At 40.4% G+C, this 22488-nt stretch overlaps 1 protein-coding gene across 2 annotated transcripts in view; it reads left to right on the top strand.

Annotated features, from left to right (window-relative positions):
• Positions 1–22488, top strand: part of nos1apa (nitric oxide synthase 1 (neuronal) adaptor protein a) — a 189186-nt gene that overhangs the window by 65322 nt on the left and 101376 nt on the right. For both annotated transcript variants that reach the window (XM_025899427.1, XM_025899428.1), the window contains exons 3-4: positions 9053–9145; positions 16847–16905. In XM_025899427.1, coding sequence (XP_025755212.1) covers positions 9053–9145; positions 16847–16905 — 152 coding nt within the window. The remainder of the gene's footprint in view (positions 1–9052; positions 9146–16846; positions 16906–22488) is intronic.

The raw sequence follows: 22488 nt of genomic DNA, 5'->3' as shown, positions 1-22488 counted from the left end.
AAAATGCTGTGCAAAGGTTAAAAGATGCTTTTTACTTCACTAAGCACCTAATGACAACAACACAGTTTGCATATTTAAGAAACCTTGGCTTTCAGTTTGTGTAATTAGGAGCTTAATGATCTGAGCTGTTAATTAAACTTAATAAGTCACTCCATTATTGCTTTCCCCTCACTCTGCTCTTCTTAGATCTTTGTCTCCTTTTGTCCTCCCTTTTTGTTTTTCCTCTCTCTGGTTCATTCTTTACAGCCCTCTTTAGCCCTTTTTCCTTTCTCTAGAGTAGCCATGTCATTGAGATGGATGTGTACTCATGATTGGCCAGGGAGAAACCTCAGAGCTTGAATGGCATTGGCTTAGAACAAATTGTGTGTGTGTGTGTGTGTGTGTGTGCGTGTGTGTGTGTGTGTGCGCGTGTGTGTGTGTGTGCGCTCATGTGCAGATGGAGGCTTGCCTTGTTAACCTATCAGTGCTGGTCAGCATCTGTGTTATTCTGTGTTGTTTAATAGAAGATGGACAAGACGTTGGACAACAGCAGCACTGTAGTGATCTCAGTGTTTTTTAACAGCAGACTGGGACCGTTTATCTGAATAAATGGCCTCTTTTCTAGCCTGCTGAGATCATTGAACACTCTTGGTAACTGCTGTTACTTGACCTCAGTTGTGAACTGTGTGTTGGCCTATTGGCGTGCATCTGATTGGTTATTTTAATCTTTTGTTTCAGTTCATAATAAGTAACACATTTGAAATAGTTGCTAGCAGAACTGGCATTGATATTAGGCTTTATGAGTAATGGAATTACCCCAACATGTTTAAAATGAAAAAGACCATAGTTGTGCCTCAATAAGCTGTTAATCATCATTAGCAGTGAAGGAACCCTGCGTGTAAGAGTCACAAACAGGACAGAAAGATCTAAGGTGGATGATGACAGTTTCATTTTCCCAATTATTGTGTCTTGAAACTGAATCCGAGCACGTTTGCATGGAAATGTGTGTTTCTTGCTTATATTAGCAAACTAGCTTGTTTAGCATGGTGGAGTTCTTAACTCAGTGTTTTTGGAATACTGTCCTAGGCTTGTAAATTCTGTCATACTGTACAGACACTTGATAAATCAAGTGAGAAGCCACATCATTAAAGCTCTTGCCTAATATTGTTTAGGTTCCCTTCATTCTGTCATAGCTGCTTTGAACTTATCCACCGTCATTAAGGGGTGCCATTTCCCAACAAAGGTGGGCAGGATCTGCCAAAGTAGCATCCGCACTGTGTTTGTGTCCTGCTTGAACTTTTCAGTCTCATGCTTTGTTTGACTTTCTGGTTATATTTAGACACTGTAAACTACTTGATTAGAATAATGAAAATCTTGTAGTTGGGACCAAAAATTGGGTCAAAATGTCTGTTTACCAGACTAAGCCTGTACATTAAACAAAAAGTCTCTAATCCTTTGAGTTTAGTATAATAGGGTACCTTTACAAGCATATGCAATGAATGAGGATTGATGGGCTTGTCTAAGAGTTGGCTAAACCTTATGCATCTGAGTGTTTACAGCAGGAGCTCCAGTTCAAACTCCTGTGCACAAAGGGTTAACTCTTTCTACAGTGCTATAGTGTTTGGATGTTTGTCATCAGGAGATGCGAAGGTGTTCTGGATTTTGCACAACATTGTTACGCCTAACAAAAGCAGTGACGAAGATGCAGATGAGCTGTTTCGCCGACTCTAACATAACTACTGACATGGAGAGGACGAGATGTTTTACATTATATGACGATTAATTTTACATGTAATTGTGTCATTAGCTTGCTTTTCTGTTGATCATTATCATTCCCTGCCTTAAATTTCACTGTGAAAAAAGCATCCGCAGGCAGCAGACGTGCATGTTTGTGTCTTTGATGCCAAAATGATGGATTATACTGGGAACAGAGGGAACCTTTCAGGAATTAACAACCTGCTTATCTGCAAATGGTGGCTGGAAATGTTGGACTTGTTTGCATGATAGATGAGCCTGTTCATGGACCCAAATATTCATTTCATTTCAGTAGGTTTAGATGTGAACTAATATATGTCACTACTCAGCATGGCAAGGTTGTTTATGTTGGAAAAAAGTAATTCTGGTGTTTATTACCATTTGTAATAACAATAGTGGTTCTTGCTTTCACTTAATAGCTTCAATGCTGGTAATTTGGTCTTCCTCACTCAGTACAGTCAACATTACAATGGATAGTCTATCTCATGAGACATATGGACTCAACAAAGAGTTCGTCACGTGACCAAAAGATGATAAGTTACATGATGTGAGAGGAAAAAGAAACATTGCATGATGGGAGCATCTTCAAAATCCTAATACAACAGAAAGTTTCTGATGTTGGTAACCCAGCTTAGTTTGAAGCTTAGAGGATTTGTTTAAAATCATAACATGTAAACAGGAAGTACAGAGAACAGATTCTTATCTCAGGATGTCAAATGTTGCTGTCCTGTCAGATACTTCTGTGTTCTTTGCTGTGCCTGTAATAATAACAGTAATGCTGGATGCCACCAGCTAACTAAAGCACTAGAAAGTCCACAGGAGTCTTGAAGGGTAGCGGATTAACCCACAAAGCTTAGAACTACAAAGAAAGAACTACATTCATGGCATATTTGAGAAGTATGTGTTTTGTTTGACTTTGCTTTTCACTTGTTGATGAGGTTCAGTAAAAATCGAGATCTGAATAAAACTACAGGAAGCTGACATCTAAAAAAAAATCTATTTTATCCATTTAACACTGAATAACAGAATGCTAAACTGTTAGCTTGGTGTACTATTAAACCAAGAAGCTCATGGTTTTCTAATAGGTTTTTCTTCATGTTTTCTTATGCAAACAGTCATTTTGGCTGCAGTCTAAGTGACAACAGTAATATCATTTTAGGTGTGAATTCAAGAGGGTTATCCAGCAGACGCATTTCAGACAATCCTCAACAACCTGAGCGGCACTACAAACCGTTATCTGTGCTCATTCTAACCTTGTCTTGTATAGCTTTGCTGTTGGGATTGTAAAATGAATGCCTGTGCAATTTCTCAAATATAGCAGTTTCTGTGCTGCAAGTTTTTTAATTGCTTGCATTCATTTTCTCATATTATACAGATAGATGCAGCAGCGATATGATTTATAGTATTGCTACTGCCTCTTGAAATGGAAGCTGTAAGCACTAGGGAGTGTGTGTGGTAGGTAATGTGGATTTAGCGACAGGGCCATAACAGACAGGAATAGACAGGCTTATTAGCGAGAAGTGTTCCTGTCATAGTTTACTGCATGCACTTAGCCAGTCAAACCCTGCATGAAAAATCTGTTAAATTGCTGCTGTAATCATCTCTGTGGAGGTCAATCATGCCATCGATCAGCCGCTCCAACATTTAAATCTCGCATCTACAGCACAGTCAACATTACAATGGATGACAACATCACCATAAAACACCAATAACACTGACATGTAAACATTTATAGACTTTGGAACTTGACCATATTGCATAGTTGAAGTGTTTTCCCACATTATATGTAGGGAATATTGTGGGGGTTTTCGATTTTGTTGAAGGTATCAACAGATTGTTGAATGCAGAGCTTAGCGTCAAAGTATTCTTTATATTTAGGGTTGTTAACCAAATGCATTAAACATAAAAGGGCAGCGAAAAAAGGCACGGTTTGACATCGTCCCTAGTACAGAGTCTTTTTTACCCATGTGAAACTACCCCAGTTAATAAGATCACTGAATTCACAGCAAGCATCAAATGTGCTACCTCCGGTTCTTCTAGCTCAGTGGTTCCCAACCTTTTTTGCTCCACGGACCGGTTTATGTTGGACAATATTTTCACGGACCGACCTTTAAGGTGTCGCGGATAAATACAACAAAGGACAACGAGAAAAGACCCAGGGAAACCGAGTTAACAGTAAAAACGTAAAAAAAACCCAATAAAAACCCTGAAAACCATAAATTTCACACCCGAGCCTCAACTCTTGCTGCCCGGTACCAAAAGACTCACAGACCGGTACCGGTCCATGGCCCGGGGGTTGGGGACCGCCGCTCTAGCTCAAACAGTATTTCCTGAAATGGGAACACAACTGAAGTTGACAAGCGTCTCTTCAGTTGTGCTGGATACCAGAAAAGCCAAGTTTGTACAGTGCAGAAGCCCGAGTCCTCTGACATTTTCTGCATTTCATTCTTGAAAATAGCTCAAGCCTGTATTGCACTTGGCTTTATACAAGCGCAAGATCTTTTTTTATGACCTCTTTAGTTAAAGTAGGACTGTTATTCCAATTGTAACAGTAATCTAGATTTGCTTGGAAGACTCTACTCTTGGACCTGCTCACCTGTTCATATGCATACAGTGTTAACTTAATCCTTTAACACCAGGTGTTTTATATTTGATGAAAGTCATATATCCAAGTTGATATTTCATTTCTTAAAATGGTTTAATAAACACTCCAGTTTCAAAACGTTTGAATATTTTTTGTCAAAAATGTCATGCCTGTTGGTTCAAACTTTACAGGGTTAAAATGGGGAAAGTAAGGATGAGACCCTCTCGCAGAACAGACCATGTATTAGTGACAAAAGACATGACACTGAAGTCAGAAATGGCATCTAAGGAGTAGCTGGGTTGAAGGTGGGTTGCAAAGCAGATTGCATTGTCTGCAACAACTGTATACAGGCTGAAGCAGCTTAAACATCATACATCTATATCACTAATAGGATCAGTAAAAGGGAATTAGCTCAATTTTGTATTGTCAAGGGATTATTCATATTGGACTACGCCAATTAAAAATGGTTTCTTGTAAAGTCAGTGGGAGCTTGGTTGTTTGTGTCTCTGTGTCAACAAAAAGCATTTCCTTAAATTCGAACCCAAGGACAAGCGAGTGTAACTAATGCACTAGATGTCTAAAAGTGAATTTAAAATTGATACAGCAGCATCTACAGACATCTGGAGAGATTCAGAACCCTTACAGTAACCCTCTTGTCTGAACAGTTGGGTCCTCCTCTGCAGTATATAGACTGTAATTGCTTACAAAAATCAAGCACTGTGAAAAACATTATCATTTCAGCTGTATTGTTTTTTCCCCTTGCCTAATATGTCCTCGTTTTAATGAGCCTTGTACACTTAATTGTAGAAAATTGCCTCTCAAAACAGTAGCAATTAGGCGACGCTGGGACCTAAAAGTGTATTTGGTATTTTTTCCGTAATAAATTACTTAAAACTTATGAGATTTGTTGCACAGTAATTTTCTGTTGACTCACTAATTGACAATCAACAACTCACTAGTTTGAGCACGTTTACACATAATTGGTCGCAAACTGTAGAAAGATGGGAAATGTGAACTCTTGGCAAACAGGTCTGGCCCTTTTTGTCTGTCCTTTAGCAAACACATGCACTGACAGCCAGTAAGGAGCTGATTGGGTTTCTTCAAAGCTTTCTTAAAGCTTCTTGCTTTTCAGACCGGTGCTGACAGGGCACTCTTTCTGCATTCTATCAGCTCCTTCATTATACAGACGTAAAAAATTCATAACACAGGAAGTCACCTTGTCAGCATGTGGCCAGAGATTTTAAATGTCATCATTTTTATTTCACTTTGTGATCTTATACGAGCCAAAGTTGTGACAAATCATTGACAAAAACCTCAGTAACATACATATATATATATGTGTGTACATTACTGTTCAAAAGTTTTAGAACACCCCAATTTTTCCCTTTTTTATTGGGAATTATCCAGTTTAATGTCTCATTGCACTCTGAAATGAAAGCATAATACAAATAAGCAATTGGAGTTAAAAAAGAAATCATGGAATGAATTTATAGACCAAAATGTCTTCTAAACTTTTGACTCATCAAAGTAGCACCTTTGGCAGATATAACAGCTGAACACACTCACGGCATCCTTTCTACAATAGAAATCAAATATTCTTCATAAAGTTCTTCCCATATCTGTTGCAGAAGTTCCCATAAATGTGACACTTGTAGGTCGCTTTACTTTCACTCTTCGGTCCAGTTCATCCCAAACCAGCTCGATGGGGTTTGAGGCTGGAGACTGTGTTGGAAACTCTGTGTTTTCAAGCTTACCATCTTGTTCTTTTTTCCTGAGGTAGTTCTGGCATAGCTTGGACTTATGTTTTGGGTCATTATTTTGCTGTAGGATGAACCCCTGACAAACTAGGTGCATACCGGAGGGTATTGCATGGCGCTGCAGAATGCTGTGGTAGCCATTTTGGTTTAGGGTGCCTCTCACTCTGTATAAGTCACCGATCCTGGATCCAGCAAAACAGCCCCAGACTATCACACTTCCTCCTCCATGTTTGACAGTTGAGGCCACACAATGTGGAACCATCCATTCACCTACTTGACAGCATACAAAGATCCTGCGTGATGAACTGAATTTTGATACATCACTCCATAATACCAGTGGCAGTGGTTCATGGACCAGCCAAGCCTCTTTGTCTTATTCTGACGCCTGGCTTTCTTGCTGCAACTATTCCTGTCAAACGTGCAGCTTGAAGTTTTCTCTTCAGAGTTGAAGCTGAGACTTGCTCACTACGACTAATATTAAGCTGTGTTTGAAACTGTTGTCCTGTGAGCTGCCTATCATGCAAGCGACTCTCAGAAACTTGTCCTCTGTTTTATTTGTGGCTTTGGGTCTGTCAGACCTCTTCCTGTCAGAGTTTTCCCTAGTTTCTGAGTGCGTTTTGATGGTGAAGGAAACTGTACTCACTGACACCCTGACTTTCTTTACAACACTGGTTTTATGCAGACAGAGGGGGTTGTAAGTAATCCAGAAATGATGGAACACCTGTAGGAATTATTAGCAGCAGCTTTCAAGGCTTGATCAACCTCCTTTAAATTGTGAACCCATTTTCTGTTCCTGAAAAAGGCCTTTTTATATAATTCTGAAATGTACATTATTTTTTAGTTTTGGGTAACCATACATTTTTTTAACCTCTGGCAGTTAACTACTTACCTGTACCATTGTACCACTGTACCATTTCAAGCTATTTCAAGACCTGAATGACTTGAATTGCAATAAATAACTGTGGCATGTAACAACCATTTAACATTATATCATTATTTTTCTTATACCGGGCCTTGGTGCAACACATAAAAGCAAACAAATAATTTAAAAAAACAAACAAACCTCATGCTCTTCTGATTGGCTGTCCCTCATAGACAGCATCTGGGTGGACCATCTGCCTGGAGCCAGAGCTGTCCCTGAGATGACTGAATTTATGATATAGATATAAAAAGGGTTTTGAGCAGTCTGAAGCCTGAGTATTTGGTCAGGGATTACTTGCACATACACTGACGTCACTTGAATATTTCCAAAAATGCAGCTTCTGTGGGGTGTTCCCGGTCTGCAGTGGTCAGCATCTATCAAAAGTTGTCCAAGGAAGGAGCAGTGGTGAACCAGCTACTGGCTCATGGGTGACCAAGGCTCATTGATTCAGAACTCATCAATGAGTTGTGCTTTATTTAGACCAGAGTGCTCACTTTGCTGTTTTTATATGCACCCCATTGTTCTGATGACTCTCTTTAAATCAGTGAGTGGGTCTTCCATAAGCATCTCACAGCATGGTAGGATTGTACCTAATCTAACCTGAGCTAGTAACCCTGTCGTTTCTCTGACGATGGCTGATGGACAGAAGTAGACATACAGGTGTGTCTCCTGTCACCCCTCAGGTGGTGCTGTATAACTCAGGGATTCAGGCACGACTCAGCTGCATGTCAGTTTGCAAGATCCCTATATTACCATAAAAGTCACTTAATCCAGGATTTTTTTTTTAGCCCGGCTCTGTATTTGATAGGCAAACAGTGTGGCTCCATACACTATTGACTGTGGGTGCCTCCTGCAGGGTTGTTTTTTGACACCACTCACAGCTCCATTAAAGGCAGCGGAGAGCATGGAAGCTGTCTCAGCTTGATTTATGGGGTATAAATTGACTTTAGCTTAGCAGGAGTCTGCCCATCATCTTATATTCACTCAGCTGGGATTGCCCTTTTTCTGCAACAAATCTTGGTCATTGTCAGGTGTCTTTGCTCAAATAATTTCATGTTCATTCAAGCTTTCTTTTTTAATGCTTTCTAGTACTTCTAACATAGAAACCAGAATGTTTTTTAAATTAACCACAGAAGTTTGTTATTTTAGGGCTGATCAAGTTTGCAAAAGCTGGCACATGATGCTTATTCACATTTTTCAAGTGAGTTTATGAAGACACAATGAAGCTGGTTTTATTCATAGTGTCCTGCCTGCTTGGTTTGTGGCAAGTGCAATATGAGTGGATGCAAATATGCTCTGGGTGTTATGAACAAAGAACGAGCTGCTTTAGCAGAAGTCTGCATGACATGGCGAAAAATGTGTAGTACCATCATTTTATACTGTGACGATTATATGGCTTATGATAAATTAACATATATGGTTGGGGTACACACACATCTCTACTTGGAGGTCACCACGGTGCTCATATCTATCTACCTACCTACCTACACACACACACACACACACACACACACACACACACACACACACACACACACAGAGCCTCAACTTTTAGATCAAACCAGGAAATTGTCCCTGCTGCTGCCATTAACTAGCAAGATGTTAATTTAATTTTTTTAACAGTACTTTGCTTTGATACATATGTAAGACTGTTGAGCAAGCCTTGACAACAGACGCTTTTAGGGTTTTTATGTGCAGAGGTTTGGGCTGAGTGAAAGTATCTTCACCTCTGTACCTTCAGCTACGTGTTACACCAGTGTTATAACTCTAATATAGTTCTGAAATCACAGCAGCTTTAACTCTTGATTAATCACAAATCGTGACACCTCTTTGTTCAGGGCTGTCAGAAATGCGCCAATCTTGTCATATGATATTTTTTCCATGTTTCGTATTATTTTTGTTTTCACTGCCCCAGGACATGATTCAACACACACACACACACACACCACTCCCTTTTTACCTGACAAAACATTTTGTTAGAGGATGTAATAATGCCACGGTCTACCTTTAATTTCCCAAAAAATTAATATCGCTTTGCCTGTCTTCTCTCTGCAGTATGAGTTCAAGGTGAAAAACATCAAGAAGAAGAAAGTCCACATCGTGGTGTCTGTAGATGGCGTGAAAGTCACCTTGAGGAAAAAGAAGAAAGTGAGTGAACTTTTTCTTTGAATACTTTTTTTATAAATTGCAAATTAAAAGCATCTTTTGTACTACTTTGTACTGTTTTGTACTGAATTGTCACCCGCATCGAAGACCTTTGAATGGATCAGTAAAACATCATATAAAAATGTCTTGGTGTAAAAAGATTTATGTTTTTTTTGGTTCATATGTGTGCTTTATGGGCGCGCGTTGACCACCTCTGTCATCGGCCACGTTTATCCTTGATAGTGCTGCAGATGACAGCCAGCTCTATTAGCTCTATTAGCTCTATTAGCTCTATTAGCCCACAACATTCACTGATGCTTACAGAGTGGTTAAAAGTGGGTGTTGACCTCTGGCAGTTTAGGGCTACTTTTTTTCCAAGTGAGATGCCACCATTGGGCAAAAGAAATGTACTGATGGAAATGGAAAGCTGTGTGGACAATCTGCTAACAGTTCCCCACTTTACAAACACAAGTGCAGCCTTTGCCTTGCAATGAGTTTACCAAGGGCAGCACAAAACATGCAGCGCTGCAGCAAGAGCGAGTATTCTCCTAACTTCACAGGCATATAGGTTTCTTGTAATTTGAACACAAGAAAACGCTCCGAAATTAAACTAAACATGAGAAAGGAAAAAATCAAGAAATTAAATTTCTAACCGCTGACAGCTGTGGTGTTAAAGAAAATGTGTTGTGTTGTGGGGGGGTTTAAGCTACTTTTCCTGCATTTCATATAATACTGCAGGTATTTACTGTACTAAAGGCATAAAAAATACTATTTTCTTTTCACCCCTGTATTTTCACTTTGCTTACTTAGTAAAGTCCCAGCAATTGTGTTTTAACACATAAAGAGGCTTTTTGTTGGCACAAAATCAGTATGTCTGGTCCCTAATGTGTATCTGTCAACACTCTCGGCACACTGACTCATGGCTCTGTCTTTGTGGCTGCTGAGATATCATCTGTAGTTATAAGAAACATGTGACAGAACTCTAACAATGTTTAAAAGGAAAGCTGTTTAATTTCCTGTGTCTTTGTGTGTAGCAGAAGGTGACGACCAGTCCTCTTAGAGAGCATGTAGAAGTGAGAATGGAAGGACTACTAAAGAGAATAAAGTGCTTGATGGGGATCAGAACCATTAGCAGAGTAGAAATTATGAGTTAAAAGATGAGGAAAGAGCAAGAAGAAAGCTTGAAAAAGTTGAAGTGAGACTGGAGAGGAATCTGTGTTTCCAAGTGAGCTGAGGATGACGGGACAGACTCTGCGGTCGACTAAGCTAATGGAGGGAATAAAGACGATGATGATCGATGAGCTTAATCTAGTCTTGCCCGCTTTAAATGGTGTAGATTATAAGGCTGTCACCAGATATCTGATTTCAGAAATGTAGTACTTGGTGCCAGGACCAGGAGAATTCCAAGATGCTTGATACTCTGTTCAATACCAACAGAAAAAGATTATCCTATGTACTTAAAGATAAACTCTATTATTTCAGGACATCACAAGAAGGATGATACTTTGTACTGAAAAACACGATAGCATTGTTCTCATATTGCCTTTTGCAAATCAGTTTCACCCCTTGGTCATCTGAGTTGAATGGAAAGTACTACTATACCCACTTCTGGAGGGGTGATATCCTGCCCCCATTAGCTCTGGAAGAATATAGGTTGCTAGCTACAGTACCTGCTGTAATTTCAAGGGAAAATTACTGTCATGTTTACAAAGTTTTGGTATTAAAAAGCATCTGAAGTACATTTTACCTTTTTACAGTATGTGTATCTAAAATTTTGAATCCTATTGAATTACCCGAACTCATGTATGTAACTCATACTTCACGATTAGATCTTCATCCAAGTCACAATTATAGATAAATATATAGATGATATATATAGATGATACTTTATTGGAAACAAAAAAAATATATAAAGTAAATCTGGAAATGCCAATAACTGCCATTTCTCTAATGGGCACCGCTGTAATATCCCATAGCGACATTACAGCATTAAAAAGCATGCTTACCACCTTAAATAAAAACTGTGGGCTTCTGTAGATAATTTGCCCTTTACTAACAACTAGCAGCTGCGGCTGCAGTGATGCTCCAGTGATGATGTACCGGTCCGTCATGGTAAAGAGAGAGCTGAGTGTAAAAGCAAAGCTCTCAATTTACCGGTCGATCAATGTCCCTACCTTCACCTATGGTCTCGAGCTCTGGGTAGTGACCGAAAGAACCAGTTTGTGGATACAAATGGCGTAAATGAGCTTTCTTCAAGGGGTGGCTGGTCTCTCCCTTAGATATAGGGTGAGGAGTTTGGAAATCTGGGAGGGGCTCAGAAAAGAGCCGCTGCTCCTCCACATCAAAAGGAGCCAGTTGAGGTGGTTCGGGCATCTGACAAGGATGCCTCCTGGGCGCCTCCTGGGGTGAGGTGTCACACCGAGAGGAGGCCCCAGGGCAGACCCAGGACACACTGGAGAGATTATATCTCTCAGCTGACCCGGACAAGCTTTAGGTGTTGGCCAGGGAAAGACAGGTCTGGGTTTCTCTGCTTAGGCTGCTGCTCCCGTGGCCACCCGACCAGGCCACAGTTAAGTGGAACAAAATAGATGGATGGATGGATGGATAACAATTATAAAATGATTACATTTGTTCATAACTCATAATAAGGCTATTTTGCGTTAGCAGCTTGACAAAACCTAAAACCTCACTTGGAGATGACATGCATTACCACTGTGCTTATGGATTTTCTCTGTTAAGCTGGAAATTCTGCTTCAGGCTCTGTGGTCACATAAAAAGGGGGTGTTTCTCCAGTCAAGTGACTCTTCTTCCGCACAAAATGATCCCTATGAGTGCCACCTCCTCCAATCAGAGATGATGGTCATCCTATAGTCATTAAAATATATACAGACCATAAATATAAGAACATAAAAATATAGCAGTAAAGTGCAGTGCTGTTACAAATAAGACAAGATATTAAAGCTGTAAAAGACAACAACTGTAAAGTTGGTATTTAGTGCACAGAATTAAAAAAATCCATGTAAAATACTTCAAGTTAAACATTTTATGGCTTATGATATTTAGAACTCGGTGCTGCTGTTTATGTGATTGGGTGTCATTAGAAACTAAACATTAATGGTTATAGGGATCCTGTGTTCCAATATTATATATTGAGGATTCCAGTGAGCGTGTGATGCATAGTTTGTAGAGCTGGGCTTCACATGTGACAACAGTAAGGTATGGGCAAACTGAGCTGACTTTGAACACAACCTGCTCCTGACCAGGTTGAGTATCAGTTACCATGGTGATTTAGCCAAGTAAAAAGTGAGTCACTTTTGTGACACAGAAAAGTTTGACTTTAAGGTCAGCATAGCTTGCTAACTCATTGATCTCGCTTTGTAATACATTCCCCCGTAAAGCCTAATGTTAGGGCTGTGGCTGCTTTGGCTGATCAGTGTGCCAACAGGGAGCTTCAGCCCATCGGACTCCTCGTGTCCATGAATACAAGTGATTAAGCTGGACCTCACAGCTTAGCTTGTGTTATTGGTGCCCTCTGGAGCATTTTGATAGAATTATCTGATGGCTAAAAAGCCAGTCCGAGTTTCTTCTTCGATGTTTCACTTCTCTTTTATATACAGTTTATTTTAAACACTCGGTGCAAGCCTGAAAAGTAATCGAAGTCTTGTATTTAGAGGGACTCCTTCAGCAGCAATAACATCTATCACCACCAGATGTTTCCTGTGGCTGCTTTTGGACCATTCAGATCTATTCCTCCTACAAAACTGTTTCACTTCATCTCTGGTATTTCTGGGATGTCTTGGCTGAGCAGCCCTACAGCCTTTTTTTTTCATGCAACTGCCGTACTTGGCCAAATGCTCCGAGTGGATTGTTATACAGTCTGTGTCTTTGTAAGGTGATGAGGCAGCTCCAAAATCTGATTGGCTGTTGGCAACTTGCTGGCTGTGAAAATGGCAAGATTTCCTCAGCTGATGGTCCACCATCTGCACAGACCACACATTTCCTTAGTTCCTTTGTATTGGGAAGAATGAGCAAATGATGCAGGGATGAATGTTCCATACAAAACCAACCTGCAAGATGGTTTCCTCCAAATTCTGATGAAAACTGTCAAATTCCTTTAAGCTTTTTGGAACATCATTTTTGGCACACTGATTCTGCTGCTGTAGTCTGAAAAGACTTTATAGTTAAGCTTCACCTGAAAGACTGTACCTACTTTATGTAAGGCTCACTCAGCTTATATCAGGTGAAGCTCTGTTGACTTACATAAGCCAGATTTGTATGTCTGTCAGATTTACATTAATGTCTCAAAAAGTTTTTAATGGCATAAATGGCCCTGAAAGGAGTTGGCCTTTAATCAGATTAGTTTAAAAGTCTAGCTTTGTTAGTACATGGCCACCTGAAAACATCTGCATATTTGCTATATATAGCTTTGTTGTGGACAGCAGTGTGTGGATGATGCATACTGTAGTCTAGACTGTAAGTATTCATAGGGTTAAGGCTAATGTCCTTCATGCTTTGTGCTTTAGCAAATTCAGTTCAATAAAAAATATCAAAGTGGAAAATCTCAGCTGTAACTGAAGCTTTACATCAGTATTTGAAGAACTGTTTAGGAAATACTGTATATCGCTATAATATAGACTCTCATTTCCAGTGACCAATGCACATGAAGTCCACAGATTTATATTTTTTGGAAGTATTGAGTCCGCAGACATCACCAGACACTTTGAAGCAGTGCAGAATTGTACTGTCAGGAGTACTGAACAGGCACATTGACTTGGGGACATTTATTTTTTCAGCTTGCCTACTGCATATGTATTTCTTTTGAGTTTAAATTTCCTGTAAAATGTGCGGAGATGAGTACTTAATTAAACCATAAAACTGCGCTTAGATTTGAGCCTGACAATTTACTACAAATTGTGCTGAAAATGACAGCACAAAAAAAGCACACCCCTGATGTGAATGTGATAGTTGCCGCTAGGAGGAATAATTTATTTGGAAGCCCAAGGGAGATGTTATTAAAAGCGTGAAATCGAGGCATGTAGACTGCTCAAAGTGGTGCCCAAAGTTTGACTCTGTCCTGTAGCTTTTTGCTGAGGCCAAATCTTGCATGTTTAGAGCAGAGCCGTGCATGTTTCTGGACCTTAACGCTGGCATTTTGCATTTTATGTTAACAGAACAGAAAGTGGCACATCGACAGGAGAGAGAGAATAAGACACAGTACAAGCGATTGATGTATTCATGGCTACAAAGTTATTTTTGACATTTAGCAGAAACGTTAAGTGTTTTAGGTTTTAGGTCACAAGAAGTGGGTAGAGTAAGCAGAGAATCTGCACATAAATAATACGGTAGAGAGCATCAAAGTCTCTGCGTAATGTGTACTGAGTGTAATGAATATTGAGGTTTTTACAGAAATTGTTTGTTATCCACTGATGGTTGTGAGTCATATACACATGCCATTCATTACACATGGCCATACTAAAAAATACCTGCTGCTACATACACATGCAGAAAACAAAAGTGATGTGCACATTTATGCGCATGGAACAATAACTTAATTAACAGGCTAATTGGTGAAAATCTCCATACATCTATCTATTTTCTGCTGCTTCCCTGCCCTGGGTCATGGGGGAAGCAGTACACCAGACCATCCTCTCCTAGTTCATCCGAGGGAACTTTGAGACTCTCCCAGGCATACTAAGAGATATAATCTCTATAGCTTTCCCTGGATCTGCCCCAGGGCCTCTTCCGAGTAGGGGATGCCTGAAACACCTCGACTGGCTCCTTTCAATGTGGAGTCCCTTCTGAATGACTGAACTTCTCATCTCAGCACTAAGGGAGAGGCCAGCCACCCTTCAGAAGAAACTCATTTCTCCCACTTGTGTCGACAGTTTGATTCTGTCTTTCTGCCCAGAGCTCGTGAACATAGATGAGGGTAGGGATGTAGATCAACAGCCTCACATTCACACTCATCTCTCAGTTCACCACAGTGGAGTGGTACAGTGTCCATATTATGAAGCCAATAGAACTTGAGCATCTTTAAAAAGCAGAAAGGAGATTCTGACACCAGCTTCTGGAACTTAGATCGACCTAGAAATTCAATTGTACAGAGACTGATAAGTCTTGTAGCAATACGAGAGTAAGATTCTCCATAGTCTTACCCAAATTTACAGAGAAATTTGGTAAAATGCCTTCTCCGAGTCCACAAAGCACATAAAGAATGGTTCCACAAACTCCCACATACCCTCAAATATCCTCGAGAAGATAAAGAGCTGGTCCAGTATTCTGCAACCAGGACAAAAAAACCCAATTGTTCCTCCTGAAACTGAGGTTTATCTAACTGAATCTCTCTCCTCTCCATCACCCTGACTTAGACCTTCCCAGGGAGACTTACTAGTGTGATCCCCCCTATAGCTGAAACACTCCATCCACTTGTCCTTCTTAAAGATCGGAACTACCACTTCAGCATACCAAACCATGGGCACTGCCACAGATTTCCATGCTGTGTTGTGGAGATGTGTCAACCAAAACAGCTTTATAGCATCCAGAACCTTAAGGAACTCAGGGCAAATCCACCCTGGGAGCTCTGTCATCAAGAAGTTGTTTATCTGTCTCAGTGATAAGACATCCCACCTTTGTCTTTAGACAGTGTCATTCCATGGTTCCACTGAACTCAGCCCACACCTGTGTTTTTCCTTCAGCACCGCACTCCACTTGCTCTGAATTGGCATGGTGTTTCTGGAGAGAAATATGCAAAAGTCTTTTGCTGTGTTGTTTAATTGGTAGATTATTCATGCTCGCATTAGGTCTGCTCGTGCTTGACTTACTAATTTCCACTGCTATTGGTAAATTTCCCAGGTTCTTCATCAGAATGAACAGGCTGCATCTGTGTTCATAAATTAGTACCTGCTTGTTTTGTAACTATTTCTTGCTTTGTTTTTAGAACTTTGTATTATCCTTTCGGCTTAGGTTGTCATCTCTACTTTACATATGCTAACAGGACAGTTCCACCTTCACTTAAATAGCAGTTAGCTGTCAAGTCAGCTAACTGAAAGCCAGGCACAAACTCACATAAAAACGCAACATGATAAAGTTTAAAAAAAAAATCAGAAAAATGAAGGCATTCAAACTATATTTAATTTCTGACAACAAACCAAAAGTGAGCACAAAATATGGATATTTATTTTTCTGTACCTGGCTGCCCTCAAAAGGCCCTTGGTCAAGTACACCGGCGGGATGCAATTAAAGGCCAGTCGATGGATGAATGTTTTCTTGTCGAGTTTGGCTCCTTGTCCCGAAAGCCGAAATGTCAAGTGTGACGGTCAGCAATCTATTTACATCTCTGAGTGCGAAGGAGGCATTCAAAGAGCGCAGATTGAAGTGATTGAATGACTCGGTCAACAAAGTGCTCTGTGGAGACAGAAATCAATAAGAATGATTCCTGTGTGCTTCTGTGGTGACATTTTGATTGTGACATTAAGCTGAAAGGTAGATTTAATCAAACAGACAGACAAAAGGAGCAAGTAAAAAATGTACATGAAGGTCTCACAATGATATCAGTGCTCACGGGATATCATCTGTCTGTCTTTGAGTTTTTCAGCTGATTTATGTTCAAACTGTCCGAGCAAGGAATGTTTCTTATTTCATTTGTCTTATGTATCCAAATTTTGACATGTGGTGTAAATGAATGGTTTCGTTTTGTTTACACAGAAGAATGAGTGGACATGGGACGAGAGCAAAATGATGGTGATGCAGGATCCCATTTACAGGTAAGCTAGCCTTAAGATTTATTTATGTATTTTTTTGTCATAACGTTCCGTTTCTTTGGCTCATCTTTAAATGCTAATTTAGGTGCTTTTTAATACTTATTCTAATAAGTCAGTCCTTATGGCTCATTGAACCTTTTCCCAAATGAATTTTAATCCAAACTTGATTAAGTACGCTGTGGTGGCTCCGGAAATGAGAATCCTTTGTCTCTGTCAGTGCAAGCGTTGACATTTTGGAGAAAGAAGGAACTGGTAAGTCTGGTGATAACTTCTACCGACTCCTGAACTGCACAGCACCACCAAAATGTCAGAAAAAAAGTGTTTGCTGTTAGGAAGTGTTGATGCATAAACATGATATCAGAAGAAATGGTAATCAAACCAATCCTCAACACTGTTTTTAATAATCTAATAAATTTTGAGTTCTAATGTGCCCAAGTCTCACTTCTACTGTCATGTTTATTTCAGATCTCTTTCACTCTCTTTTAATGTGGTATCTAATTAAACCTGAGCCGTCAGTCAGCTCTTTATCCCCTGTAACCATACTGTGGCGCTGCCTATGGTTTTCTGCAGTTTTGTTTGCAGCACTTTCCATCATAATCACAGCGTGAGGTTTAATTGACATCTTAAAACAGCCTGAGTTGTATCCCAGTGGCAGCGTGACCTAAAGTAACCTCATTTACTGCCAGTGGTGTCGGTCAAATAACTGCTGCTCCACCCATCCCGTTCCAATTCTCCGTGGATGTCGAATAAAGTTTTAGTTGTGGGATCGGACTGTTTTTTCATGTGTTTGTAAAGCACTGACAGCTTCATTTAAGAATATGATGAACTCTGTCCTGTGTTGCTGTTTTTCCTCAGAACTGACATTTTTATGTAAATTCAGAAAATCAAGCAGACTTGGCTTCAAGGCATTTGGGTCTTCCAGTCTAGTAGAGGTTTGTAACGGTGTGAGACTTTCAAGTGTTATTCATATGCATCATATAGCACTTTATTCGATACTCTTGTTGGTTACATGCGCTGTGTTGAGAGTATCAATATGCAGACTGGGCGAGCCGGTGGTTGAACTGTCAACCTTCCAATTAGTGGGTTTTGTTCTGGATGAGTGTGAGTCAAACAACAACCTCCAGGGATGGAAAATTAAGCCGACAGTTATGTGTCAAGAACTCTGAGTAGCCACTTGTGGCTGGCTCCAAAAGCGAGCCAGTCACCATAGACTCCCACGTTAAAATTGCCAACTAAAGAGTATTAAACATCTAGTGTAATGAAAAAAGTTTTCTCTTTATGTATGGATTCCTTTTTCATAACACCGTGTTTGGTGTGTGCTTATACCGATTATGCATAACATTATGACCAACTGCATAATATTGTGTTGGTCCTCCCAATCCATTGAGGAACAGACTTCACTAGAGTCCTGATGGTGTGCTGTGGTATCTGGACCAAGATGTTAGCAACCGATCCTTTAAGTTCTTTAAGTTATGAGGTGGGGTTTCCATGGATCGGACTTGTTTGTCCAGCACATCACACAGATGCACAATTTGATTGAAACCTGGGGAAATTGGAGGCCAAGTCAACACCTCAAACTGGTTTGATCTTGTCAAACCATTCCTGGACCATTTTTGCCATTAGGGATTACCATTTCAACAAAAAGCTGTACATGGTCTGCAACAATGCTTAGGTAGGTGGTCACAGTAACTTTAACAAGGAGCCAAGTTTTCCCAGCAGAGCGTTGCCCAAAGCATCATACTGCCTCCACCGGCTTATTTTCTTCCCATGGTGTATCCTGATGCCAGGTGTTTCCCAGATACGTAACCCACCTGGGTATCCACATGAGTTAAAAGAAAACGTGATTCATCATGATTCTTCCATTGCTCCATGTGCCTATTGTTGGCACTTTTGGCGGTGCATAGGAGTCGGCATTGGTACCATTTCTGGTCTGCGACAATGCAGCACCATATGCATCAAACTGTGATGCAGTGTGTACTCTAGCAATAGCACTAGCAACAATGATTTTGGCAGTTTGAGCTACAGTAGCTCGTCTGTTGGGTCGGACCACACAGGCCAGCCTTTGCTTCCCGCTGCAGACTGGAAAAACCCAACACAACCCAATCACAGTTTCGGCCTTTGTCTAACTCGGGTACAGTGATAAGGAGAGCAGTGTTATTCACTTCTGTCAGTAGTCATAGTGTTGTGCCTGATCGATATACAATGCGTGTAATTTATTTTAGAAGTTCCATTCATTCAAATGTTTTTTAAGGCTTGAAGTTAGGGATGTACCTAACACAGGGAGGTGTAAACTATCTGCACGGCCTCAGCCGTAATTTGTTACTGTGTTACTTGAAACTAATTAGCAGATCTTTGTGTCAGTGTGACATAGTTTTACAGGCACACGAACCCAGCTTGCTAGCGATAGCTGATAACTCAGCACCTCCTGCCAAAATAAACTACTGGCTGCAGAAAAACAAGATAATCAGAATGCTAAACTGTAAGGCCTCAAATTAAAAATACTGGGTTACATTATAAGTCTGAGGTTACTGAGCAGAGAGGGAATGTAGATAAAAGGTATCTTGATAGCACATTTTATTATCAGTGTTTAAACCTTCAGGCATGTTTTATTTGGGGACTGAAGTTGGACATAAAGGCTATGTTGATCTGCACGGATGGATGGTGTTCCCAAAGGTGAGCAAATATGTTTAATGTGTTTCCTACTCTGGCAGTGAGATCATATCAGGTTTAAAAACTGGAAATCTCTCTGGGCTGTGTTTATTTTGGGGATGTCCAAAATAATGGCGTGCTACTGCTCTAAATCAGCCAGTTTTCTTAATGTTATCATGACAAATTTTTGTGGTATTGTTAACATGTAAAAAACCTGTCAGCGACAAGCGAGAAAACAAAGAGGATTTAACTCAAATGTACAAATACGATGTAAGTTTAATGGTCGAAACTGTTCCACTCTGCCAGAATGTCTGATAAAGCAGAGTGTAGGTACCAGATCATGCTGTCAGCCCTGTACTGATCTTTTTTTCTTTTTATCTTGTCTTCTATTGTGCAACTTTGTTCACTCTCAACTCTTACTCTCTGTATCAGGAGATCTTGCTTGTCATTTATGAAAATGGCAAATTCAAAAAAATGACACAGTCTCTTAGAATGAGGATATTGTTCACTGGTTAGCATTATCTCTTGGTGACCTAAAAGGGCTAAGCAGAGGAAAATGTCATGTTGAAAAAAAATCGAATAATATTAAAGTCTGAATATCAGGCTTCAGAGGGATTAGAAAACCACAGTTACGTTGTAAGATCAGAATTAGGGATGCAGGACGTGACGAGGTTTGTGCAGATGTTATTGAGGGAGACAGAACGGCTGGGAAGATCTCACCACAAGAGAATATGTGTGAGAAAGTTGGGCCTAACTTGACATGTCTGTGGTACGTTTGACCCCACGGGAGTTAAGATTGAGTTCATTCAGTCATTTGCCAAAGGGCTGTAATCCTTTGATTTGAACTCTTACCACAGTCTTGTCTGAGCGGACCTGCTTAGACACAAACAGTCACTCAGTGCTGAGACGCAGCTTGTGAGAATTAAGTGGTTCAGACAGATTTGTAGAGAAATGATAGGAACGCTTTAAGATGACTTCACCATTAATCTCTTTGTCTTAGACTTACACAGACACTCAGAGACGCTGAAGTTTGCTCAAACGATGAAAAAAACCCTCATTCTAAAGAGAGAAGTCGAAATAAAGTTGAAGACAGGTTGTGCCGCACTTCTTATTCTGCACTGAATGACTCATGCTTTATCCCACTGCTCCCTCTCTCTTTACCCTTCAGACGCACGCACGCACGCGCGCACAAATTGACACACTCTCTCCCAGGCGGGCCCGGCTCAGAAGTGCATCCAGGAGCCCAGTTGGGGGTTTGGGCTTTGGAAATGATTCTGTCAGAAAGATGGATTTTGCCCTGCTGTTTGTGTAAGCGTCTCTGAGCTTAGGAATTCTGAGAGATTTTGTTTGGTTAGAGATGCCTCACCCTGTCCCACACATCTAAACCTCGCGTACGGTTTTTAATATTACAGTCACAAAGGTCCCCCCCCACCCCCCACGGCAGGAGGAGGCTGCACAGGGTGGGGGCTAGAAGCCGAGTCCGATGGGTAAGCCTCATCGATCAGTAGCTGTCATCTGCCGAGCCGAGTGTGACAGATCTTCACGACATCTCATCTTTACTCTTCAACTTAGTCACTATGTGCCAGTCCAAACAGAAGTCTCAGTCATGAAATATTTGGTATTTTCTGTGCCAGACTTCACCTCTGCTCTTCACATATCTTCATTTTTTATAATAAGTGTATATCTTCTATACACGGTAGCAGAAGCTGGGATGTTAACATGTGAGGATTAATATCTTGCCGTATTTTTCAATGAGGTGTCATCGTGTTTTATGACTAAAAAATGCTGATATGAAGTAGACACTGCTTCTGTAAGTAGTTATTTGTTATATGTTAGATATATATGACAATGTTGTTGTTTTGTTTCATATTCTATTGTATTTCCCCTCCCACTGGGCAGTTTTTCACACATGAACTTTGGGCAATTTGGAGATAATCGTGTTGAGAGATTATCCATAGTTGCCCTTTCTTAAATGTAGCACTCAGCAGGAAATAGACCACTTCAAGCATATTCTCACTACTGGAAACCACGACTTGTTTGGCCGAGGGAGCTGCCTGGGGAGGCTGCAGGACACCCTCTCACTAATGGTAAATGCACTGAGCTGTTAACGGTTCTACTGGCACATTAATACAAAGTGGCATTACTCTCATGTTGTACACGAGAGCTGGATGGCTACAGCCTGTCCACCGCATATGTGTTCTCACATGCATCTCTGGATGGTAAAACCCTAGAAAAATTCAAGGCTGCCGTGCATGTGTGAAAATGGCTTTACTGTCCTCAGAAAGGCCCCATCAAAAGCATTACTGTGAGCAGCAAATGATGTATTTCATCGTGAGCTCTGCCCAACCCTGTAATGAAGTCTGCGGTGCAGTCTGTTCTAGCACTTTGTTACTGCTATGCAATTGCAAAGTTTCACAAAGAGCTGTCGTGATTCTCAAGCTGTACCTGTGGCATTGTTCTACTTTAAGAGGCTCCTAGTATTGGACAGGAATGTGCATTGCAAGCAAAAGTCCTGCTCAATAGTCTCTGGAATGTGTTTGACTGTTATCCAACCTCCAGCCAAATGGCTTTCAAATGACTGCACATAGTTGTGGTAGACTTGTAATATGCTAGCTGTACCTGGTGGATTGTATATTGGACTTTTTTTGTTTCAGAAAGTTCCAGAAATAATTTTTTGGCAGCTATATTTCTCTTTTTTCTTTTCTTTTCTTTATGAGTGGTGTGAGTGGTGTATCGAATACGTAGATGGTTCATTGAGATAAACTTGACAAAAACAGCTTAAATTATACTTGTGCAACTAATGATTGATTCTCATTATTTTTAAGAAAGAAAAATTAACAAGGAGCGTTTGTTCAATTAGTCCAAGTTATTCATTCCTGTTGTGAACAGCTGCTGAAAACCCTGAGTCACATTAGATCAGAGTAGCACAGAGTCATT

The sequence above is a fragment of the Oreochromis niloticus genome, linkage group LG17 (genome assembly GCF_001858045.2).
Source record: "Oreochromis niloticus isolate F11D_XX linkage group LG17, O_niloticus_UMD_NMBU, whole genome shotgun sequence".
Classification (NCBI taxonomy): Eukaryota; Metazoa; Chordata; class Actinopteri; order Cichliformes; family Cichlidae; genus Oreochromis; species Oreochromis niloticus.
Note: the sequence above shows the minus strand (reverse complement) of the source record. Positions and strands in the feature narration are given on the sequence as shown.